We start from the raw sequence: 26686 nt of genomic DNA, 5'->3' as shown, positions 1-26686 counted from the left end.
ACACACACACAGTCATCCATGTGTGACACACACACATCATCAGCTTCTTCCAAACACCCAGAAATGTTGATATTTTGACCTCTCCTCATGAATCACAAGTGTTCTTAATGGCATGCAGTTTGGTAGATCCTTTACTTTCCTAAAGATTTTCAATTTACTTTGCCCAGATCCATCAGAGGAATTGCTATCTATGACAGCTACAGCTGTGCAAAATTAATTCCTTAAATAATAAGACTTGAAGGTCAAAATTACCCCTTGAGGGATGCCTGGATGGCTCAGTCAATTAAGCGTCTGACTCTTGATTTCCACAGTCACAATCTCACAGTTCATGAGTTTGAGCCCTGCATCAGGCTCTGTACCACCAGTGCAGATTCTCAAGAGACTCTTGGGATTCTCTCTCTCTCTCTCTGCCCCTCCCCTGCTCTCTCTTGCTCTCTCTCAAAATAATAAATAAACTTACAAAAAATTACTCCTTGATCCATGGAATGGCTATTGTGTTAGCAGGCATGAAAACAAAATCAGTCTCACTGTACATCTCCATCTGAGCTCTTGGGTGACCCAGTGCATTGTAGGAATCTTTCTGGGCAGTAGGTCTCAAGAGTGGCTTAAAAAATTTAGTAAACCATGTTATAAACCGATGTGCTGTCATCTGTTCCATTTGTAGAGTACAGGCAGAGTAGATTTAGCATAGTCCTTAAAGGCCCTAGGATTTTGGTATGGTCAGTGAGCATTGGTTTCTACTTAAAGTCACCATCTCTACTAGCCCTTGACAAGAGAGTCAGCCTGTCCTTTGAAGTTTTGAAGCCAGCATTGATTTTTTCCTAACTATGAAATTCCTAGACGGAATCTTCTATTTTAAAGCTGTTTTCATCTACATTGAAAACCTGTTGTTTAGTGTAGGTACCTTCATAAATTATCTTGGCTAGATCTTCTGGAGAACTTGTTGCAGCCTCCACATTGCCATGTGCTGTTTCACCTTGCATTTTTATGGAGATAGCGTCTTTCCTTAAACCTCACGAACTGAACTCTCTTAGCTTCAGACTTTTCTTCTGCAGTTTCCTCCCCTTTCTCAGCCTTCACACAATTGAAGAGAGTTAGGGCCTTGCTCTGGATTAGGTTTGGCTTAAGGGAGTGTTGGGGTTAGTTTGATCTTCTCTCTCGACTACTCAAACTTTCTCCATATCTGCAATAAGGCTATTTCACTTTCTTATCATTCATGTGTTCACTGGAGTAGCACTTTTAATTTCTTTCAAGAACTTTTCCTTTGCATTCACAGCTTGGCTAACTGGACCAAGAGGCCTATCTTCTGGCCATCTTGGCTTTCCACATGCCTTCATCACTAAACTTAATAATTTCTAGCTTTTGATTTAAAGCTGTGACTGTTCCTTTTACTTGAACACTTAGAGGCCATTGTAGAGTTATTAATGGACCTCATCTCCATATTGTTCTGTGTCAGGGACTAGCTAAGCTTGAGGAGAGAGAGAGAGATAGAGGAATAGCTAGTCAGTGGAGCAGTCAGAACACACACATCTATCAAGTTCACAGTCTCATGTGGGCCTGGTTCATGGTTCCCCAAAACATTTACAATAGTAAAATCGAAGATCACCGATCACAGATCACTATAACAAATATTATAATAGTGAAAAGTTTGAAATATTGCAAGAATTACTGAAATGTGACAAAGAGACACAAAGTGAGCAAATGCTATTGGAAAACTAGTGACAGTAGACTTGCTTTACACAGGGTTGTCTCAGACCTTCAATTTATTAAAAATGCAGTATCTGTGAAGCACAATAATATGAAGTATGTCTAAGTGAGGAAGATGACAGAGAAAGTTAATTGAGGAATTTCTTTACTTCAGGTCTTTATATGTTATCTTCCCAATGAGGCCCTTCTCACACAATTTGTAATTTAGCACTCTCTCAGCCCACCCTGTTTCCCTTTCCTGAATAATTTTTCTCTACAGTACTTATTACCATCTAACGTACTAGAAAGAAGGCATGAGGTTTTTCCACACTGTATTCACTACCATGTCCCCAACACCTGGGACAATACCTGATACTTTAGAGGTGCTCAGGAAATAATTGTGGTATGAATATATAAGGCTTGTGGTTTCCCAATAATAATCCAATTCATTAAGTGGGTATTTTGCAATACATGGCAAGCACTGAGCTAGATTCATTATATAAAGTACACTATGGCCACTGCTCTTTTCCATAATAAAACACTTTTTGGAGGCATTATTTGAAACGGAACATTGAATTGGTTAAGTCGTTGGTTTGATTCTGCTATAGAATTTCAGAACCAGAAGGGAGCTTGGCAATAATTTGATTCAGCCACCCGATGTCACATAGTTGCCTGAAGTTCCATCAGTGTCATTGATAACCTCGTCTCACTTCCCTCTTTCCCTTGTCCTCACAACCTGTGAATCTTTTGGCTCGGCTGTTTTTCCCACACTTTCTAATCTCCATTCAGCTAACTGTCGTTTCCAGCTGGGCCTACCTTTCCCACTGCCTCTACTGCATTCTAAGTGACTCTGTAAATCCTTAACCCAGCCCTGGAAAAACCCCTCCATCTTTCTTACCTGAAATTTTCCTGTTTAATATCATTTCTTACAACTCTCTCCTCAGTTCTAGAAGCATGTCCTGATCCCGAGGGCATCCTTAAGAACTTATTGTCTTCAAAATGGGCAAAAGACATGAACAGACACTTTTCCAAAGAAGACATCCAGATGGCTAACAGACACATGAAAAAATGCTCATCACTCATCATCAGGGAAGAACAAATTAAAACCACAATGAGATACAACCTCACACCAGTCAGAATGGCTAAAATGAACAACTCGGACAAAAACAGATGTTGGCAAGGATGTGGCGAAAGAGGATCTCTTTTGCACTGCTGGTGGAATGCAAACTGGTGCAGCCACTCTGGAAAACAGTATGGAGATTCCTCAAAAAGTTAAAAATAGAACTACCCTATGACCCAGGAATTGTACTACTAGGCATTTATCCAGGGGATAGAGGTGTGCTGTTTCAAAGGGACACATGCACCCCCGTGTTTCTAGATGCACTATCAACAATAGCCAAAGTATGGAAAGAGCCCAAATGTTCATTGACAGATGAATGGATAAAGAAGATGTGGTGTGTGTGTGTGTGTGCGTGTGTACACACACATACATACATACATACATACATACATACATACATACAATGGAGTATTACTTGGCCATCAAAAAGAATGAAATCTTGCCATTTGCAACTACGTGGATGGAACTTAGAGGGTATCATGCTAAGTGAAATTAGCCAGTCAGAGAAAGACAAATATCATATGACTTCACTCATATGTGGAATTTAAGATACAAAACAGGTGAACATAAGGGAAGGGAAGCAAAAATAATACGAAACAAGGAGGAGGACAAAACATAAGAGACTCTTAAATAGAACAAACTGAGGGTTGCTGGAGGGGGTGTGGTTGGGGGGATGGGCTAAATGAGGAAGGGGTATTAAGGCAGACACTTGTTGGGATGAGCACTGGGTGTTGTACATAGGGGATGAATCACTGAAATCTACTACTGAAATCATTATTGCACTATATGCTAACTAACTTGGATGTAAATTAAAAAATAAATAAAATTTTTAAAAAAGAACTTATTGTCTTCAAAACACAAACTTGAAGAAAAAGCAAAAAGGCAGTATGTGTGTAACACCAGTTTTTTAGCCTGAGGTCTTTCATTCCATGGAGCTGAAAGCAGTCCGGCGGTGTAACTTCAGTTTCTTCCTCCCATTAACATAGGCCAGCGTATTGCAGGCTTGTAAACATGCATTACTTCATGCCTCCCATACATATAGCCTCAGTGACAGAAAAGCATATCAGAACATCCCCAGTTTTTCCTAAAGAACAGTGGTGTTTAAATTTAAACGTTGGTGGGGGAGGGGGTGGTCATTTATATAAAGAATCTAGGTGGGGCTAGAGGGCGCCAGATATTTTAAGCAGCTTCAACCATCATGCTCTTTAAAAATTCTCTTAATCCTCACAACTCTGTGAGTAATTCTCTCCATTTTGCAGGTGTGGAAACTGAGGCTCATGTAAGTTAAAAGTAACTTGTTCAGAGTTGCCTAATCAGTAAACAGGAAAGCTGAAATTATAAAATGCTCATCACTCATCATCAGGGAAGAACAAATTAAAACCACAATGAGATACAACCTCACGCCAGTCAGAATGGCTAAAATGGAGCCTCTGCTCCAGGTCTCTAGGGCCTCTGCTCTCTTCCATTGGCAAACCATGTTGCCTTCTGGAAGTTGGGGTAGCAGGGAACAAGAATTACAGTATTTGATGTAGCATAGGAAGCAGGTATGTTTGCTTTTGCATCTAACAAACCAGCCACAGAAAGAAACCAATGCCAGGGCACCTGAATGGTTCATTCAGTTGAGTGTCTGACTCTTGATTTCGGCTCAGGTCATGATCTTACGGTTCATAAGCTCCAGCCCCACATCGGGCTCTGCTCTATGAGCGTGGAAAGCCTGCTTGGGATTCTTTCTCTCTCCCTCCCTCTCTCTGCCTTTCCCACCCCCACCCCCCCACTTGTGCACTCTCTTCTCTCTCTTTCTCAAAGTACATAAATAAACTTTAAATTTGCCAGGTGGTAAACAGCAGCTATACCAGGATCCATAAATCTATCTGTTGTACTCTGGTATGGTCCTGTCAACCTAAACTAAATTCTCCAGTACTGTTTCTAGGCTGTGAGTGTGTGTAATGTGCCTGGTTTAAACTTATTCACAGTAATCGTTTTGTCTGGGCTGTTCCATCTGCTTGCTGTTTTTGTATACCAAACCTGATTGTGTTCAGACTTCCTCCTTGGCCTGCTTCTTCCAATATGCTCCCTGGATTCATGATACAGAAATGTCATCCTCTTCCGTTTCTGACTAACCTCTTTGTAATGACTTTTTTTTGCCATGTACCATTGTCTGGCTACTCCTGACTTGGCCTTTCCTTTCTGGACTTGTTTTCTTTTACTATAGCAACTGTGATAATTATCGCTTGCATTTACTGAGAGTTTTCCGTGTGCCAGGCACATCGCAGAGGGCTCTATTTATGTTTGTGTCATTTAATCCTCACAACTGCCTCGTACTGCTAAGTATGGTTATGCTCATTTTACAGAATGGAAAATCGAGACACAGAGAGGTAAAGGAACTTGCCTAGTGTTAACATCTAGTGATAGATCTGGAATTAAAATTTCAGTTGCCTCCAAAGCACATCCTCTTTTTTATATATAAAATAAAATAATTTTTTTTTAATATTTATTTTTGAGAGAGAGAGAGAGACAGAGCCTGAGCAGGGGAGGGGTAGAGAGAGAGACACACGCAGAATCCAAAGAAGCAAGAACTGTCACCACGGTACGTGACGTGGGGCTGGGACTCACGGACTGTGAGATCATGACCTGAGCCGAAGTCAGACGCTCCCAAAGCTCATCCTCTTAAACATATGCTGTGTTACATCCATGATGAAGAAGATGATGGTGATGATGATGGTTACTACAATATGTTGAGCACCTACTGGGTGCTGGGCAGCAGGTGCCACCTTTTGCCTCCCATTTTACAGTGTGGAAACTGCTGTTACACATGCTCTGCTTTTAGGCTAATAAGTAAGTGCCAGAGTTTGAAGGTATTAGATATTCTTGCATTAGAGCATTCTTTCAATATGTTTTTCCTTTTACTCTCTTTCCTATTTTAATGGTCAACGTAATAATGTTTTTCTGACTGCTACCAGTATTAACAATTAAAATGTTGCCTGAGGTTTTCTATACTTTTTTTCTTACCATTGCTTTGGCTTTATTATTTTCTTATTTGTTACCTTTGCTATTTTTTTTTTCTGTATCAAAAGCAGATAAAGGGGGTAAAATAACGGGGGGAAAGGAGAAGGTACTAAGGAAAGGTAAAAGGAAATTCCAGATACTAGAAATTCTTCTGTGAGCTCGGTTTGGAATACTGAGATTTAAACTAAAAGATTTGGGGTTTTGTTGTTTGTTTTGTTTTTCGCAGCTGTCATTTGTTGAAGGAATATTAGGGCTTTGGCACTTACAAACTTGGTGACATAAGTCACAGTATTTGACCTTACTAACCTTAGTTTCCTAATCTGATAATAGGTTAAATAATATGCTCTTCACAATGCATGGTGAGTTGTGGCAATGATTAAATCCAGTAACCAACGTCAACCTCCATAATGTAGTGCTCAGAAGTGTTAGTTTACCATTTTTACCTTCAGGTGTTAATGAAATAATCCAGCGTATGTGGCTAAACACTGCAGCTTGTGTTAGATATGGCTTTTTGCATTTACCAAATTAAGTGTTAGCATACACAGGTATGTCTGTGGATAAAAATTCATCAAGCTGTATCCTTAATATTTAAGTACTTCGACTATATGTAAGTTAATTATATCATTAAAAAAGAAAAATCAGTATGCAAGCTGCACCTTCAGTTGGGACATGTGGTTAGCTGATATTTTCATGTATTATATGCAACATGTGGGGTCATTACCTATCATTTTGTAATCCCCAAGGTCATTTAGTGGTTATTGAGCTTGAGCAGGAAGAGAAATACTGTCAAACATTTATTTCAAATTTATTATTTTAGTAAGCAAAATTTTCAGAATTATTTATTTTTAGGGAAGGTATATTCAGTCCTAAACTATTACTCCTAATGTTATTAATTCCCCCTGTGTATAGATCTCATCCTGCTTTGGATCTGTCACTTATAGGTAGGAAATACTACAGTTTTAGAGCAAGCCGTGAAATGTGAGAACAGTCGGTACTTGTGAGGCAAGCCTGTCTTGAAGACATATCTTTGAGTCTACCTCCTTTCCCATCAGTGTGTAATGCACAACCCTGACGTTTTGTGCATGATTACATCTACAAGTTCTACTCTGGAGTAGGCTCCCATTCTTCTATAGCTGTGAATCTGGAGAGTTATAAAAAAGCTCAACGGCAGGAGAAGTAGGTGTGGCCTTTCGGGGCGGGCCACACAGCAGCCCCGAATGTAGTTGGCAGTCTCCTCCCCTTCCTGCACTTGAGCTCTTCACAGTGTGCGCTCTGGAATGACAGGCATTCCTGTGTGAAGAGAGCCAGCGTGAAGACATATTTGTAAGAACCACAAGTGCCCAGGCTGGGATACAGGGAACAGAAACTCCAGCAAATTAACTCACCTCATGCTTTTTCCCGACGTTTGGCAGTGACACTGAGAGAGGAGTGCATGTCTCTTCTTTATGTGGATTTATCTTTTTAAGTTTTCTTTGGTCCGGGACAGTTTGTTGTCGTGAGACACATCAGACAATTTAATCATGGGGCAAGCTGACGTCTCCAGACCGGTAAATCCAGATGCAGTTGGTGAGTAATAGAAGGCAAAGAAATTTTGACAGAGCCAAGGCAGATGAAGATGTGAAATTGAATATTTTATAGGGAGTTGACCAGGAGGATTTTGTTGTTTATAACTTTAGGATGTGTGCAACTTTGTGAAGAATGAATGAAACGTTGTAAGTTGTTTTTCATTCAATTATATTAATTTGCCACTCATAGTTTTGTTTTACTTGAGCACTTCGGAGTTTTTTTTTTATATAATAGTGTAGGGAAACTATTAATTTCTTGCCCTTGCAGAAGATAAGTGCTACAGGAACTCATATTTAGAATTCAATGTTTTACTAGCGTGTTGCAGGACTTGGTATGTATATGGTATAGAGGTAGCACAGCTGATTTCTATAAATGGGACTTTTTTCAAGAATTGACATAATTTCTTAGACTCAGTTATATATACATCCTCCAGATAAGTCTCAGGCTTTTCCCATTGTGCTGGTGTTTCCATTTCTCATAAGGCAGTTCTTTGATATAAACATTTCTCAAGTCAGTGCTTTATATTTGAAGTGTTTTTGTCTCAGAGATAGCTAGAGAGCAAGCTGGTAATTACAAGTGTAGCTTAGAGTTTCAAGGCTTGTAAGTGAAGTGGCAGTCCATTGTCACTGAAGGCTCATTTTCCCAACCGTGTGGAGTTTTGTATAACATGAAGATGGAAAGGTGGGAAAAAATAGTTTTAAGTGGGTATTTGTTAAAGGGTTGAAAATGTAAGCAAAGTGGGGGAAAGCCTATGAATCATTTCTTGATATTACACTTTTAAAAAAATGATTTATACCTTCTCTTTGATTTAGGAAGTAGCAGAAAACATGTTCAGTCCTAGGCTGCTCTTTTTTCAGAAATGAAAAATGTTGATGACTTTAAAGAAAACATTTAAAGTGTGGGAACACAGGTAACATTCCCAAATATCTCGTGATTTAATATTATTTAGTTTCTAAAAGTGTGTTTCCCCCCTGAGATCTTGCCAGATGAAGTTCCTACAAAGCATTTTTCATGTTTTACTGAAACTGAAGCACATGGATCACAAAGTGAATCACAGAGCAACAGATTTTCAGGACCAAAGTCAGGACTTGATTCACTTCACCTTGATCATGAGCAATTTTTAAAACTTTCTTTTATTTTTAGTGAAATTTTTCATAAATAGAAAAAAGCATAGACAAAAATACACAAAAATATAAAGGATCCTTTGGGCCACTGCCCAGCTTAAGAAATGAAATTAAAAACAGAGATATCCCGCTCCACCCCTCTCTCTATGCCCATGCCCGCATTCCCTTGTGATGACATTTTGTTTCTTTGGTCCCAGAGGTAACCACCCTCCTGAAATTGATAAATTCACTTTTGGGTCACTAACTTCTCCTGTAGTTCTTCATTAATAAGGATAAGGATCTAAACAATGCTAGGCATTTATCTATGAGATGGAAATGAATGGTATTTGAAAACCAAGAAATAGGCAAAGAGATATAAATTACTGATAGGATATAACTTACTTAAGAAGGATGCCCATCTAACATCTATATACAAAAATATTTCATCTAAGTAGATAAGTTTGATATTTTTGTTTGATAAAAAGTGAGCCTCAAATTCATCAATTTTTCTGTCTACCCATAGTCCTAAAAGCAGAACTAGAAATCACTCAGGCACCTAAGATTTTTATATTCTCTCTAGATTTTTTTTTTTTTTTAAAGAGAGTGAGCACAAGCAGGGCAGAGGGACAGAGGAAGAGAGAGAGAATCTCAAGCAGAGATCATGGGATCATGACCTGAGCTGAAATCAAGAGTCAGGTGTTCAACCAACTAAGCCACTCAGGTGCCCCTGTTCTCTCTAGATTTAATTTTTGGGTTTTATTTTCTATTTCCTAGATAATTCATAGGTGGCTGTAAGCTATTTTAATGGAGACTATAGTATATTTCTTATAATTCAGGATTTATTCTATTTGAGTAAATCAGGGCCAGGTCATGAAGGGTCAGCATTGACACCTTTGAGAACTACGCCATTGCTTTATTTTATTTTATTTTATTTTACTTTATTTTTTAAGAATTCTTTTTTTTTCAGATTTATTTTATTTATTTAAAAATTTTTAAGTTTATTTGTTTATTTTGCAAGAGAGAGAAAGAGCACAAGCAGGGGAGAGGCAGAGAGAAGGAGAGACAGAATCCCAAGCAAGCTCCGTGTCATCAGCACAGAGCCCAATGTGGGACTCAAACTCACAAACTGTGAGCTGAGATCAAGAGTCGGATGCTTAACTGACTGCACCCCTTTTATTTATTTATTTATTTATTTATTTATTTATTTATTTATTTTAATGTTTATTTTTTAGAGAAAGCACGAGGGGGAGGTGCAGAGAGAGAGAGAAAGAGACAGAGGATCTAAAGTGGGCTCTGCACTGACAGCAGAGAGACCGACGTGGGGCTGGAACTCATGAACTGCAAGATCATGATCTGAGCCAACATCAGACAATCAACTGACCACCCAGACGCCCCAAGATTTCTTTTATTAAATTTATTTTTTTGCACTTTTTTAAAAAGTTTATTTATTTATTTTGAGAGAGACAGAGACAGTGCAAGTGAGGTAGGTAGGGGCAGAGAGAAGAGGAGACAGAGAATCCCAAGCAGGGTCCACACTGCCAGAGATCATAAAACTGCTAGATCATGACCTGAGCCAAAACCAAGAGTCAGACGCTTAGCCAACTGAGCCACATAGGTGCCCCAAGATTTTTTATTATTATTTTTTTAATGTTTATTTACTTTTGAGAGAGAGAGACAGGGCATGAGCGGGGTGGGGGGTTGGGTGTGGGGAGCAGTGAGAAAGAGGGAGACACAGAATCTGAAGCAGGCTCCATGCTCTGAGCTGTCAGCACAGGGCCCGATGCAGGGCTCAAACTCACGAACTGTGAGATCATGACCTGAGCTGAAGTCAGACGCTTAACCGACTGAGCCACCTAGGTGCCCCTAGATTTATTTTATTTTTAGAGAGAGAGTGCACGCATGAGCAAGAGAGTGGGGCAGAGATACAGAGAGAGAGAGAATTTTATTTTTTATTTTTGAAAGAGCAAAAATCTTAGGCAGGCTCCATGCTCCGCACGGAGCCGGAGGCAGGGCTTGATCTCATGACCATGGGATCATGACCTGAGCCAAAATCAAGAGTTGAATGCTCAAGCCACCTGGACGCCCCACTACACCTTAGCTTTAAAGGCTTTTACCAAACATAACTGTTTCTTCAGGAAATTTAAGGGGCATTTCAGTGGATGAGTGTGTGGAAAGTCTTATCAGATTCTTTGGAAGGATAAATGTACAAAGTAAATTAAGATTTAAATCATTTGTTTATAGTTCTAGGCCTATAATATAGTAATTCGTTTTAAGCTTTAAAATTGATGGTATTGGGCACCTGGCTGGCTCAGTTGGTAGAGTAGGCAACTCTTGATCTTGGGGTCATGAGTTCGAGCCCCATGTTGGGGGTAGAGTTTACTTAAAAAAATTAATAAAATTGATGGTTCTAAGTTTAGCAAGCTAAGTGAAACAAAATTAGTTACTGGGTATATTGAATATATTTCTTATTATTTAAGGCACTGTAAATGTTTTAGTGGATGCTGATAGATATAAATCATGTCTATGCCCTTGAAGTTTACTTTCTAGCTGAGAATTTAAATATTAAAAGAAAAAATCCAAGATATTTATAAATTTAAGATAATGTGTATTCTTAGGGCATCTAGCTAGCTCAGTCAGTGGGACATGCAACTCTTGATCTTTGGGTTGTTGGTTTGAGCCCCATGTTGGGTATAGAGATTACTTAAAAATAAAATCTTTAAATAAAAACAAAACAAAAAAACGGATAAGATGTATTTCTTTCTTAGTTGACCGTAGCTTATGTTAGATGTCCAGAGCTGTTAATTAAGAAGAGTCTGCTTTCAAATAAATAACCTTTGCATGGGGAATCATATGCACGTAGATAAGATGTTATGTCAGTATCCATCTAGAGTTTTACCATAGGACCTCTCTAACAATTGGTGAATTAATCAATTATTTAAATCCAGAGTAGGAGTTTATGCTGTAGTGTCCATTCAGGAGAATAAGCAATTATCCTCAGTAGTTCGTATAATTTTTTTTTTCCTCAAGTGAAATATGTCCATAGGAGAAGCTTGTATATTTACTCAGAGAAAATGTTCAAGTAGTAATACTTTGTAGTTCTTGATCAACGTAAAAGCTCTTTCTGTCTTCACTAAAATCCTTTACTGTGTATCAGATTAAAGCAGCCAGCTAATTATTAGCACATGTCCTTAAATTAGGCACAAGCCGGGGCGCCTGGGTGGCTCGGTCGGTTAAGTGTCTGACTTCGGCTCAGGTCATGATCTTACGGTCCGTGGGTTCGAGCCCCGCGTCGGGCTCTGTGCTGACAGCTCAGAGCCTGGAGCCTGTTTCAGATTCTGTGTCTCCCTCTCTCTGTGACCCTCCCCCGTTCATGCTCTGTCTCTCTCTATCTCAAAAATAAATAAACGTTAAAAAAAAAAAATTAAAAGGAAATAAATTAGGCACAAGACCAAGTAATTTTATTTTTTTTTTCAATATATGAAGTTTATTGTCAAATTGGTTTCCATACAACACCCAGTGCTCATCCCAAAAGGTGCCCTCCTCAATACCCATCACCCACCCTCCTCTCCCTCCCACCCCCCCCATCAACCCTCAGTTTGTTCTCAGTTTTTAAGAGTCTCTTATGCTTTGGCTCTCTTCCACTCTAACCTCTTTTTTTTTCTTCTTCTTCTTTTTCCTTTTTTTTTCCTTCCCCTCCCCCATGGGTTTCTGTTAAGTTTCTCAGGATCCACATAAGAGTGAAACCATATGGTATCTGTCTTTCTCTGTATGGCTTATTTCACTTAGCATCACACTCTCCAGTTCCATCCATGTTGCTACAAAGGGCCATATTTCATTCTTTCTCATTGCCACGTAGTACTCCATTGTGTATGTAAACCACAATTTCTTTATCCATTCATCAGTTGGTGGACATTTAGGCTCTTTCCATAATTTGGCGATTGTTGAGAGTGCTGCTATAAACATTGGGGTACAAGTGCCCCTATGCATCAGTACTCCTGTATCCCTTGGGTAAGGGACCAAATAATTTTAATAAACTGTACTCTACCATTTAGTCTGGAACTTTCTTTCTCTCTGCCTTTCCATTCTCTTATCTCTAGGTTTGTGTTTTTGTTTTTTCCTTTTTGACCCTTCATATATTTTTCACTCAAAAATTAGCCTCTTTTTTTTTTTTACTTTTACATAGGAATATATTGCTTTAAAAGGTACCATATTAGAATATTTTCCTCTTTCCTACATTCGTTTTCCATCACCTTTTGATTCATTTTGCTCTAAAATTCATAGTTATGGGTTCTCAAGCCCATGATGATGGAGTAATTTGGGGCAAGGTGATTTAGAAATATAGGGTAAAATCAGTAAGGAGAATGTTGGATGGATAAAATTTAATGTAGGTATATAACAATATTAACATAGGAATAAATAATAGATGGGTTAATTAAGAATAAACTACTTCGTAACCCTTTGAAGAAAAACTTGGCATTATTTGGTCATGAGAGTTATCAGAGACATTTTTTCATACTTACCGAGGTGTAACAATAAATGGTTTCCTCCGGGAAAGAAGGAACAGGCACACTTTCCACATGTAGTCAGGAATGAGGAGGAAGCGGTAGAATAGGAGTCCGACATGGACTCCTTATAATAGGGTTTTCTGTTATCGAATGTGGCCTGCCAACCACAAATTATTGACCCTTCTCTCTGCTCCAGTGGATTTTCTCAACAGCCCCTTTTTCTCCTTGCAGGAAAACTTGGGAGAGTTTAAGCCTTTTTTCCATGAGAGAATCTGTATTTTCTGGCACCTCACTATAAAACCTTACTCTCAACTTGGAATTTTTTTTTTTAATTTTTTTTTTTTTAACGTTTATTTATTTTTGAGACAGAGAGAGACAGAGCATGAACGGGGGAGGGTCAGAGAGAGGGAGACACAGAATCTGAAACAGGCTCCAGGCTCTGAGCTGTCAGCACAGAGCCCGACGCGGGGCTTGAACTCACGGACCGCGAGATCATGACCTGAGCCGAAGTCAGCCGCTTAACCGACTGAGCCACCCAGGCGCCCCTCAACTTGGAATTTTTATCAAAAAGTGTACACATTTTGATTCAGTCATGGCCGGAAAACTATTTTACCAGAGTTGGAATCCCAGACCTAACTGTTCCTGCAGGTGCGGAGAGAGACTTTCTCCCTATCTTCTCCAGTGCTTTGCCCAATTCTATTTCCTGAAGGTCAGAACCTTGCAGTATTTCCAAGGGAAGTTATGGGCCTGCTCTAGACAAAGCCTGCTTTGTTCAGTAGCGGCAGATTTTGCTTTCTGTAATTTTGTTGTAGTTTTCTAAAACAGTTCTTTAAATCCAATAGTAATCCTCTTTTAGAAGGCAAAAATGAGTAAGTGCAGTAGTGTAAGTACCATAAATTAATGTTCTCCATTTACAAGGTTTTGATGCTGTTAAAATGCTTGTATAAACACAAGATCTGTTTCAAACTCAATGAGCATTAAAAAAAAAAAAAATCCCAGAACTATTAGATTATAAAAATAACTGATCATAATATATGTAAGGCAAGTCATGCAAGTCATGCTTAAACTTAAAAAAGGATAATTAACACTTTTTTTTTTTTTTGAGAGATGGTATAAGTGAATGAGGGGCAGAGAGAGAATCCCACAAGGGGCAGGGAGAAAGAGGGAGGGAGAGAGAAAACTGGGGCTCACTGGAAGCAGGGCTCATGCCCACCTGATGCAGGACTTGAACTCACAAACCGTGAGATCATGGCCTGAGCTAAAGTCAGGTGCTTAACTGACTGAGCCACCCAGGCACCCATAACTGATACCTCTTGATAATGGAGTGTGTATCTTGTTGCATAAAACTATAGATTTTTAAATTTTTGACAAAAAGCTGGTTATTATAGAGGATTTATGGGTAAAATGGGAAAACTTTATACACTTCAAATCTAAACATTTTAAAACTTAATAAGGTACAAGAAATAGAGGTGGAACTAAGACCCGATAATTTTGTTACTTACTATAAACAAGCCTAATGAAGGGGAGAGGGTACTGAAGGCTGTATTGAAAACTAAGTTTTCTACTGACTCCAGTTGCCTGTGCCTTACTTTACCTTCCAACATGGGTAATTCAGAATTGGTTATAGGGGTGCCTGGGTGGCTCAGTAGGTTGAGCATCAGACTTGATTTTGGCTCAGGTCATGATTTCACGGTACATGAGTTTGAGCCCCTCATTGGGCTCTACACTGATAGTGCAGAGCTTGCTTGGGATTCTCAGTCTCCTTCTCTCTGCCAGCCTCTCTCTCTCTCTCTCTCTCTCTCTCTCTCTCTCTCTCAAAAATAAATAAACTTGAAAAAATTTGGTTATAAGTCAGGGGCACCTGAGTGGCTCAGTTGGTAGAGCATCTGACTCTTGATTTAGGCTCAGGTCATGATCCCAGGACCTATGTTGGGCTCCTAAACATGGAACCTGCCTAACATTCTCTCTGTCTCTCTCAGAACACCTGGGTGGCTCAGTTGGTTAAGTGTCCAACTCTTGATTTCGGCTCCAGTCACGATCCTACAATTTGTGAGATTGAGCCCCACATCGGGCTCTGTGCTGTCAGCACAGAGCCTGCTTGGGATTCTTCCTCTCCCTCTCTCTCTCTCTCTGCCCCTCCTCTGCTTGCTCATTCTCTCTCTAAGTAAGTAAATAAACATCTTTGTTTAATTTAAAAAAAGATTCTCTCTCTGACCATTTCACCTGCTAGCGTTCTCTCTCTCTCTCTCTTTAAAAAAAAAAAAAAAAAAAGAATTGGTTATAAATCAGATTCAGATTTCTGATAACGAACATTATCTTTGACCCATGGCTTTTTGTTTAACCCTGTTTTATCCTTATCTCTAGCAAGTAATGTAGGTGTAATGTATAACTACAGCTAATAGTTAATGAATACTTTATCTGAAGATGAAAAGTGTTAAGTAATTTTTAATAATAATATACATTTGGGGGTACCTGGGTGGCTCAATCAGTTAAGCGTCCAACTCTTGATTTCAGCCCAGGTAATGATCTCACACTTTGTGAGTTCGAGCCCTGTGTTGGGCTCCATGCTGACAGCAGGGAGCCTGCTTGGAATCCTCTCTCTCTCTCTCTCAAAATAAAAAATAAACTTAAAAAAAAATATTACATGTTTATTAAAAAATCACCCCAGAAATTCGTCTGGAACAACTAAACTGGAACTAAAAAACCTGAATTAATATCGATCAGGAAAAATCTGAGGGTTGAAGAAAGAAAGTAATAGAACTCTGCATAATACATGGTATAAGGAACAAGTCTAGGGGTGTCTGGGTGGCTCAGTCATTTGAGCCCAACTCTCGGTTTCTGCTCAGGTCATGATCTCATGGTTTGTGAGACTGACCCCTTCATCGGACTCTGTGCAGACAACATGAAGCCTGCTTGGGATTCTCTCTCTTTCCCTCTCTCTCTGCCCCTCCGCCCTCAAAATAAATAAAGAAACATTTAAAAAAAGGAAGAAGAAGCCTATGAAGTATGACATGCTACAGCTTGAGTGAGGGAGCAGGTAGTTTAAATACCAGGGCATAGTGTCAGGGTACTCCTGAAACCAGAAATTCCAAACTAATTTGATTGGTTATCTTCCTCTCCCAACCTCCACTACCTCCAAAAACACCAAGATCTCCAACTCTGACATACTTTCCTAGTGGGCTACATGACTCAAAGAAAAAGGTGTTTTCTTTAGGACACACAATCATAAAACTATAGCCAGCATCCTATACCCAGTGTTCTGGCAAACAAAGGGAAACTACCTTGTTTGGGCTCTCATGGAAAACAGAATGGAGCCATAAGGCCATTTTTAATTCCATAACTAGTTTAAACAGAAACAATGGAGTATACAAATGTGACTCCAAGTCTGTATTTCTTAAGTTAATTTATTTATTTTGAGGGAGAGAGAGAGAGAGAAAAAGTGCAAGTGGGGGAGGGGCAGAGACAGGAAAGAGTGAGAATCCCAAGCAGGCTCCGCACAGTCAGATGCTTAGCTGACTAAACCACCCAGGCTTTTTTTTAATCATTAAATTTTCATCATTAAAAAATTCTAAAGGGATGATTTCTAGATTCTTGAATATACTTTTTTTTGTATGATTTTTTCATCTGTCAGTTTCTCTTTCTATTGCAGTTTTGTAAGCAATGCAATTGAATTTTCTTCCTGTCATAGTAAGAAACCTGAGTCACTGAATCCAAGAATGCTACAGAGAGTAGTGGCTTCATTAGATCTGTCAGCTGCAGACATCACGGATTTATGCATACATTCTACACCTGAAAAATTTACATCTGATGAATTTAGGTCATCATTAAATTTGGTCTGTAACTCATTTTGCACAAGGTTTTACTCATGGCAAACAGGGGTGGGTGGTATGCTTAAAAGAATATGGGAGTAGGGGCGCCTGGGTGGCTCAGTCGGTTGAGCGTCTGGCTTCAGCTCAGGTCGTGATCTCATGGTTTGTGAGTTCGAGCCCTGCATCCGGCTCTGTGCTGACAGCTCAGAGCCTGGAGCCTGTTTCAGATTCTGTGTCTTCCTGTCTCTCTCTGCTCCTCCCCTGCTCGTGCTCTGTCTCTGTCTCTCTCTCTCAAAAATAAATAAACATTAAAAAAAAAATTTTTTTTAAAGAATATGGGAGTAGAAAGTATTGTTTGGGTAATCCAAATTCACTCACTTTAACATGTATTACTGCTCCAAATATCGAGGAAATATATCCTTGAGTAGTTTCAGGCTGATTTTCATGTGGGAAATAATGCATTTTTATAGGAACATAGGTTTAGGGAGAATTGTTTTCTTTTGTGTACTTATGTATATGCTGGACCTGATTTTGACTCTAGCCATGATCTCACAGTTTGTGGGATGGAGCCTCACATCTGGCCCCACACTATCAGTGCGGAGCCTACTTGGGATCCTCTGTCTCCCTTTTTGTCTGCCCCTCTGCTCGCTCATGCTCTCTCTCAAAATAAATTTAAAAACATTTAAAAAGCACATTAAATATAAATGGACTAAACACTCTAAAGGACAATTGTCAAACTAGATAGAAAAACAAAATCAAGGCAAAAGTTTCATTAGATTGACACAGGGAATTTCATAATGATAAAAGCGTATTTTAATAGAAAGATATAACTCTAAATTTCTATATATCCAATAACATGGCTTTAAAGTATAGGGGCTCAGGGTGCCTGGGTGGCTCAGTTGGTTACGTTACTTTGACTCAGGTCACAATCTTGCGGGTTTGTGGGTTCGAGCCCTGCATCAGGGCTCTTTGCTGACAGCTTGGGGCCTGGAGCATGCTTCAGATTCTGTCTCCCTCTCTCTGCCCATCCCCCACTTGTGCTCTGTCTCTCTGTGTCAAAAATAAACGTTAAAAAAATTAAAATAAATAAAGTATAGGGGCTCCTGGGTGGCTCAGTCATTTGAGTATCCGACTTCAGCTCAGGTCATGATCTCACAGTTTTGTGAGTTCAAGCCCTGCATCGGGCTCTCTGCCCCTCCCCCGCTCTTGCTTTCAAAATAAATAAACATTTAAGAATATAAATAAATAAAAATTTTATAAAACAAGGGCACCTGGCTGGCTCAGTCAGAGGAACATGTGACTCTTAATCTCGGGGTTGTTACTTCTAGCCCCACATTGGGTATAGAGATTACTTAAAAATAAAATCATATTTTTAATTTATTTTTTTAAATTGTTTTTAAATGTTTATCTTAAAGAGACAGTGTGTGAACAGGAGAGGGGAAGAGAGAGAGGGAGACACAGAATCCAAAGCAGGCTCAATGCTCCAAGCTGTCAACACAGAGCCTGACGGCTCGAACTCATGAACCGTAAGATAATGACCCGAGCCAAAGTTGGATGCTTAACTGACTGAGCCATCCAGGCGCCTCAGAAGTAAAATATTAACATATATGTATATGAAAAAAAAATTAATAGAACTAGAAAGTGAAAGAGACAAATCCATTTTCCTAAGTAGAGATGTTAACATTCCTCTCTCAGTAATTTTTAGAACAAGCTGACAAATCAGAAAGGATATTAATGATTTAGACAACGTGATTAAACAACTTGTCTTCATGGCATACATAAAACACTACGCTCAACTGCATAAGATACCATGTTTCCAAAGTGCACATGGAATACAATATAAATCTGGAAAAAAAATAACTGCAAACTTTTTCATTGTTTATTTTTAATTTAAACTATATTCTGAAACTAAGACACAAAGGAAAGACCCTTACAGTTCTTCTGTAGGAATACTTATGCTTAAGTAGGAAACACTGAATGATGTTAGGATTTTCTACTTTGTTTTTCTTCAACAAAGAATTTGGTTACATACAGAGCAGGTCTGCCTGTCTCTTTGAACATGCATACCATTTCCAGATAATAATCTGGGATTGGGTTTAACAAACCTGGCTGATCATAGGAATCACCTGTGAAGATTTTTTAAAAATAGATTTCTGGGTTCCACCACCTGGAGATTCTGTATTTTGAAAAGGTAACTGGGCTGATACCAAGTATTTGAATGGATTTAGAAGTTATTGTAATGATGCTGTACTTGTCATATGGAGGGGAAGAGTGTGGAGAATATAAGAATATATGAAAATGTTATAAGAATGAATGAATTTGGGATAATAATTAGGTCAGGGCTGGGTGGCTCAGTGGCTGAACCCCCCACTGCATAAGGCAAGAGGCATATATGCTTCTAAAAGTTTTATAAACATGAAAAGCAAGCACATTTGTATAAAATATCAAAGAAAAAGAGCTGTTCTCTCTCATTTTTTAATTTATTTTTTTATTTGAAAAAAAAATTTAATGTTTATTTATTTTGAGAGAGAGTACAAGCAGGGGAGGGGCAGAGAGACAGGGAGAGAGAATCCCAAGCAGGCCCAATGCAGGGCTCAAACTCATGAACCATGAGATCATGACCTGAGCTGAAATCAAGAGTCAGACACTTAACCAACTGAGCCAACCAGGTGCCCCTTTCTCTGCTGTTCATATTTAGTGACCATATTCGGTAACTTTCTTTACACAAAGAAAGAGGAGGGCTATTCTTAGCAGTAGATGTGATGGCAGACATATTTGTTTTTATTACAGCTATTGGTATTTTCCACGCACACGGTACTTTTGAATATAAACTGAACTTGTCTTGAGTTCATATGGCCAGCAGACATGAATATGTTTGAAGATATCCTGATTTTACTGTTTTGAATATATAAGAGAAAGGGGACACATAAATCCATTGTATATAAGGAAGAATTCAAAGGGATGAACTAAGTTCTACCTCTGAAAGTGGTTAGACACCTGGCAAGATAGACAGTAAGCCAGATTGGCTGTTTCATTCAAGGACTTGTCTGTGAATCCACTCTCACCTAAAATTCCTGAAGATTTCTGGCTGCTTTTCCTTGTAAAAAATAGCACCTAGCACTCACGTCTTCTTTCGTATTGTTAGTTGTTTTGGTTTTTGAGTTTTTATATTATCTTCCTTAGTGCTTTTAATCAAACAAGCATTTTCCTGTGTGTCATTTGGAGCTGAGTGAAGTTCATTCAGTAGGTGGGTCAGCAGGACATTTCAAGTTTCAGTCTCTCCTTGCCTCTAGCAAGTAAGGAGACTATGAACAGCTTATGGTACTTAGCTCCATTTCTGAAAGTGTTATCATTAACATATGTTAAATATTATATTGTATGGTATATCTGAAATGTCTTGAGGTCTCATTGACATCTCACGATTGGGAGAATACGGTCTTAAAGCATTGGCTCTTCAAAGCAACACCACGTGGGGTGCCTGGGTGTCTCAGTCAGTTAAGTGTCCAGCTTTGGCTCGAGTCACGATCTCGCGGTTCGTGGGTTTGAATCCCACGTTGGGCTCTGTGCTGATAGTTCAGAGTCTGGAGCCTGCTTCGGATTCTGTATCTACCTCTTTCTCTGCACCTTCCCCACTCATGCTCTGTCTCTCGCTCTCTCACTCTCTCAAAAAAAAAAAAAAAACATTAAAGAAGCAACACTAGAGGCGCCTGGGTGGCTCAGTTGGTTAAGCGTCCCACTTTGGCTCAGGTCATGATGTCACCATTCGTGGGTTCGAGTCCCGCATCGGGCTCTGTGCTGACAGCTCAGAGCCTGAAGCCTGCTTCAGATTCTGTGTCTCCCTCTCTCTCTCTGCCCCTCCCCCGCTCACACTCTCAGAAATAAATAAGCACTTTTATAAATAAATAAATAAATAAATAAGCAAGCAAGCAACACATGTATTTGCCCATGTGCCACCTCTGGGGCTCCATCCCAGGCACCACTGGGGGAATTTCTGTCACAGGAGATGTTCTGATGTCCGTGGCAAGTAAACTTATAAAAATATGGTCCAGTGTTAGAACAATGAGATTCTCTTGCATATCATGGAAGTAATTAAAGTAGTTGAGACTCAGGGTGTGTTCGAGTAAATCCTGTACCTGAAGAAAAGAGGCTCTGTCCTCTCCTTTCAATCTGTTGCACTTCAGTAACCAGGACCCTGTTTTGCCTGTCATCAATACACAGTCAAATAATGCATCTGGCAGTCACTGCTGCACTCTAAACATGACAATTGTGTAAAGTCTGACTTTCATCAGCAGGCCTCCCTAAGACTCCCGTTTATCAACCAAAAAAGATTGAATTTTGCAAGTGTTTCTTAACAAAAAATTAGTGCTTGTTGATTATGTATTTTCTTTTATGAAAAAATATCTACAGTATTAAAGGAAATAATTTTTGAAGTGCATATGTTATGCCCGTTTATCCTCCCCAAGAAGAGCGTTATTTGCTTCAGATGTGAAATTGTGTACAATAAACATGTTAACTTATTACATGTGATAATATACTGTGTGGTCCTTGATGTATTTCTGTAAAGTAAAGGTTCCACTTTAATTTCAGGATGGTTATTCCACATGACTCTTTTTTTCTTCTCCTCTAGACTTCTCCAGAGAACCCTGGGACAGTAGGTGGAGTGCAAAGCTGTATTGTGTTGCCTTCCTGCTTTTTTTGTTGCTTTCCTGCTTTTATTTTTTTATATTATTATTATTATTCTTGGCCCAGTCTTGGCTGCTCCTTTTTCTGCCACTAAAGCTAACTAACTAAAATCCTGCATGTGTGGTCATTATGAGAAACTCATGGCCATTCGTTTCAGTCCTGCACATACACCATGTCAGTTATGTTTCTTGTCGTATCCTTAACATCAGGATTGTCCCTAAAGCAATATTGTCATAGGCAAACTGGAATCTCACCTCTGATTTCCAAAAAGATTTCATTTAAAAAGACTTTTTTTAAGTTTATTTATTTATTTTGAGAGAGAGAGAGAAAGAGAGAGAGAGCACGAGCACGAGCAGGGCAGGGACAGAGAGAAAGGGAGAAGATTCCAAGCAGGCTCCAAACTGTCAGTGCGGAGCCTAGTGTCGGACTCGAGCTCACAAACTGTGAGATCGTGACCTGAGCTGAAACCAAGAGTTGGACACTTAACTGACTGAGCCACCCAGGAGCCCCAAGATATTTCTTTTTTCTTTTTTTTTTTTTTTTCATGTTCATTTGTTTTGAGAGGGGTGCAGAGAGAGAAAGGGAAAGAGAGAATCCCAAGCAGGCCCCATGCTTTCGGTGTGGAGCCCAACACGGCGCTCAACCCCTCAAACTGTAAAATCATGACCTAAGCCGAAATCAGGAGTCGGATGCTTAACCAACTGAGCCACCCAAGTACCCCCAAAAAGATTTCATTTTCAAGCACTCTCTCTGTAATGCTCCAGGCCCCATCCAGCACTCCAAACCTAGGGTCTTGTGAAGGAAGAAAATAATCTGAAAAACAGATACAAGTAAGGTGTTAACACTTACTGTGTTACCCCCTCTGAACTGTTAATGTCCTGAGAGAGGAGGGCAGAGGGAGTGAAGTGTTTAGTAGAGAATGATGACTCCCTCACTAAAGATGGAACCCCCTGCTTCATTGACATGGGAGGCAGTAATGTTAGTTGGGGAGGGCCTCCCCCACGCCAAGAGGATGACAATGGCAACAGCAATAGGCCGCACTGGGGCCAGATCTCATGCATATTGAAAAGACATCCACATTTGTGTGTTTGTGTGTGTGTGCGCACGCATGTGTGAGTACGCACGCCTTTAGAGGTTTTGAGCTGGTTATGATCATCTCATTGAATTTTTGTCCTAAAATGATGTCAGCTTGGTTTGGTTGTTTTTCCCTGTTAGTTATTTATCTGTTACGGATTTTGATGTTTGGTGTCCATGTGATGATGTCCAGGAATCTGTCTGCATGATTGTTTATCATTGCTCTGATCTTTTCCAACTACCACAGGAAGAGAGGGGAAGGGACCTTATAGAGATTATCCTGAAATAATAAATTGGCTGTTCCTTTCCCTGTGTGCCTTTCATCGTATCACAGAAGAAGCAGGCCAGCCCACCGCAGACCCAGGCATGGTCATGGACAGTGTGGAAGCAGGAGACATGACGCCTCCCACCAAAAGGAAGAGCAAGTTCTCAGGCTTTGGCAAAATCTTCAAGCCCTGGAAATGGCGGAAAAAAAAAAGTAGTGATAAATTCAAAGAGACATCCGAAGGTGAGATAATGTTCTGAGTTAAAGAGTTTCTTATTTTAGAAGTACCTAACTTTTTCATTCTCTCCCCAAGCTATTAGAACCCCCTATTTGAAGAAGGAATTCAAGCTTTTAGAAATAAAACCCAGCGGTCACTCACTAAGCCTTACATACTGTAGCCTCATCCCCAGATTGCTATTTTAATGGGCTTAAAGTTTATCAAGTGATGAATAAGGATAGTTCCTTTTGGAAATGCTGCTTTCCCAATAACACAGGATATGAAATAAATTAAGTTTAAATTTGAAGTTAGTTTTCCTGTTCTTTCTTTCCAGAAGATAGAAAATTGAACCACATTATTCTTGTGTGTCTGTCAAGTTAGAATGCTTAACGTTGACCTTTAACTGCCACATTGCTGAGTGTTTTCCAATTTAATGTTAGTTTTAGAGCGGAAAATATCTATGCGAAAACCGAGAGAAGAGCTGGTTAAAAGAGGGGTTCTTTTGGAAGACTCTGAGCAGGGTGAGTTTGTAAATAAACTACATATGTCTGTCTCTGTACACTTGTTGTTTGATCCTGACTAGGTATTTGAATTTTCTTTTGTTATTGATATTGTTGGGAGGAAGAAGAGATTCTTTAAAACTGTTCATGCATCTGGAATTTTTTTTTTTTTTTAATTTCTATAAAAAGAGAAAAAACAACTCAGTGAAAGAATCTCCAGAAGCACTGGGCAGTTCGCTAAAGAATACATACAAATGGGGGCACCTGGCTGCCTCAGTCGGTGGAGCATGCAACTCTTGATCTCAGGGTCGAGTTCCACCCTCATGTTGAGCATAGAGATTACTTAAAAAAATTTTTTTAATACTTTAGCCTAAACTACCTATCCATGAAACCTGGAGGTATGCATACCTATGTGCCAGCATGTCCACAACTTGGTATATACTCAACAAAAACATGCATTCATGGGTATCAGGAGACATATACATACAAATATGCTTGTAGCAGCAATATTTACTAACAGTAGAACAAAATTGGAAACAATCTAAATGTCTACTGATAATAAAACATAAAAACAATTTGTGGGGGCACCTGGGTGGCTCAGTCAGTTAAGTGTCTGACTCTTGATTTCAGCTCAGGTCATGATCTCATGATACCTGAGACTGAGCCCTGCGTTGGGCTTTGCGCTGACAGAGCAGAGCCTGCTTGAGATTCTCTCTCTGTCCCCCTCTTTCTGCCCCTCCCCTGCTTGTGCTTCCTCTCTCTCTCTCAAAATGGATAAACATTAAAAAAAAGAATATCCAATAGAAGAAAAGATGGTTTCTTCAACAAATGGTGTTGGGAAAACTGGACAGCTACATGCATAAGAAAGAAACTGGACCACTTCCTTACACTATACATAAAAATAAATTCAAAATGGATCAAAGACCAGGGGGCGCCTGGGTGGCTCAGTCAGTTGAACATCCAGCTCTTGATTTCAGCTCAGGTCGTAATCCCAGCTTTGTGGGATCAAGCCCCGCGTCAGGCCTTGCAGTGAGTGTGGAGCTTACTTGGGATTCTCTCTCCCTCTGCCCCTCTTCCTGCTCATGTGCTCGCCCTTTGTCTCTAAATTTAAAAAATTAGAAAAAAAAAATTAAATAAAAAAATGGAATAAAGATCTAAATGTGAGACCTGTGACCATAAAATTCCTAGAAGGGAATATAGGCAGTAATCTCTTTGGCGTCTCCTATAGAAACATTTTTCTAAATATGTCTCCTTTCGCAAGGGAAACAAAAGCAAAATTAAACTATCGGTACTCCACCAAAATAAAAAGCTTTTGCATGGCAAAGGAAACCGTCAACAAAACAGAAAGATAACATGCCAAATGGGAGAAGATATTTGCAAATGATATATTCAGTAAAGGGTCAATATCCGATGAAATATGTAAAAAACTTCTACAACTCAACACCAAAAAAACAAATAACCCAGTTAAAAAATAGGCAGAAGACATGTATAGACATTTTTCCAAAGAAGAGATACAGATGGCCAACAGATACAAGAAGATACTCAGCATCACTAATCATCAGGGAAATGCAAATCAAAACCACAATGAAATAGATACCACGGCATACCTATCAGAATAGCTAGAATCAAAAATAAGAAATAACAGGTGTTGGCAACGATGTGGAGGAAAAGGAACTCTCATATACTGTTGGTGGGAATATAAACTGGTGCAGCCACTATGGAATACAGTATGGATGTTCCTCAAAAAAATAAAAATAGAATTACCATATGACCCAGTAATTCGTCTACTAGGTATTTACCCAAAGAAAACGAAAACACCATTTCAGAAAGATACATGCACCTCCATATCTATTGCAGCGTTATTTATAATAGCCAAGGTATAGAAACAAATGTCCACCCATTGATGAATGAATAAAGTATACACACACATACGATGGAGTATTAGCCATTAAAAACAAATGAAATCCTGCCATTTGCAGCAATGTGGATGGATCTAAGGATATAATGCTAAGTGAAATAAGTTAGAGAAAGACCTACCATATGATTTCACTCATATGTGGAATTTAAGAAACAAATGAACAAAGGAAAAAGACACACCAAAAACAGACTCTTAAATATAGAGAATAAATTGGTGGTTGCCAGAGGGGAGGTAGGGGGTTGGGTCAGTGAAATAGGTGATGGGGCTTAAAGAATACACTTATCATGATGAGTAGAGTATAGAATTGTTGAGTCATTATATTGTACACATGAAACTAACACTGAATGCTATTTAACTTGAATTTAAAAATACATAAAAAAAATTTTTTTAAAGGACTTTCAGGGGCGCCTGGATGGCTGAGTGGGTTGAGCATCCATCCGACTTTGGCTCAGGTCATGATCTCACAGTTCTCACATAAGTTCAACCAACCCACGTTGGGCTCTTTGCTGTCAGCACAGAGCCCACCTCACATCCTCTGCCCCCTCTCTCTGCTCCTCCCTCACTCGCAGTGTGCCCTCTCTTTCTATCTCTCAAAAATAAGTTTATTTACTTAAAAAATAAAAGAGGGGTGCCTGGGTGGCTCAGTCGGTTAAGTATCTGACTTTGGCTCAGGTCATGATCTCACGATTCATGAATTCAAGTCCCGCTTGGGGTGAGCTGCTGCCCTGCTTCGGCTGAACCCACAAGTCACGCTTGGGCTGAGCCCTGCTTTTCTCTCTCTCTCTCTCTCTCTCTCTCTCTCCCTCCCTCCCTCTCTCCCCCCCCCCCCACCTCTGCACCTTGTCAGATTCTCTCTGTCTCTCTGCCCCTCACTCATTTGTGTCCTCTGAATGAATGAATGAATGAATGACATTTAAAGTAGACAATCCTAAATAAATAACTTAATCCTAAATAAATATCCTAAATTTAGGATAATTAATCCTAAATAAATAACTCCTAAATAAATAAATAAATCCTAAATAAATAACTAAATAGATAACTGACCACTTTTGCATATATTTTCCTAGCACATGCTGAGTAGAAACCAATTAATAATGTGTCTTAACCTTTCACTGTATGGTTTTCAAAAGTAGCAGTCTTTTTTGGCTTTGAAATGAGTCCTTGGTTTATAATCTAGAAATCCTATTTTTGTTAAGGCTGGGCTGTATTAACATACTGGCAATTTACTGCATTT

General features: G+C 39.4%; 1 protein-coding gene across 15 annotated transcripts in view; it reads left to right on the top strand.

Moving 5' to 3' along the window:
- The window catches only part of LOC131505159 (mediator of RNA polymerase II transcription subunit 18), a 135659-nt gene that overhangs the window by 83650 nt on the left and 25323 nt on the right, over positions 1–26686 (top strand). For 8 of the 15 annotated variants that reach the window (XM_058718399.1, XM_058718395.1, XM_058718396.1 and 5 more), the window contains 3 exons: positions 21423–21446; positions 22887–23060; positions 23475–23555. In XM_058718399.1, coding sequence (XP_058574382.1) covers positions 21423–21446; positions 22887–23060; positions 23475–23555 — 279 coding nt within the window. Of the gene's footprint in view, positions 1–6341; positions 7379–21422; positions 21451–22886; positions 23061–23474; positions 23556–26686 lie in introns of those variants that run through there. The other 7 variants (XM_058718400.1, XM_058718404.1, XM_058718407.1 and 4 more) reach the window with 3 other exon arrangements.

This window comes from Neofelis nebulosa, chromosome 2 (assembly GCF_028018385.1).
Source record: "Neofelis nebulosa isolate mNeoNeb1 chromosome 2, mNeoNeb1.pri, whole genome shotgun sequence".
NCBI lineage: Eukaryota > Metazoa > Chordata > Mammalia > Carnivora > Felidae > Neofelis > Neofelis nebulosa.
The sequence above is the reverse complement of the archived record's forward strand: the minus strand, read 5'-3'. Positions and strand labels throughout refer to the sequence as shown.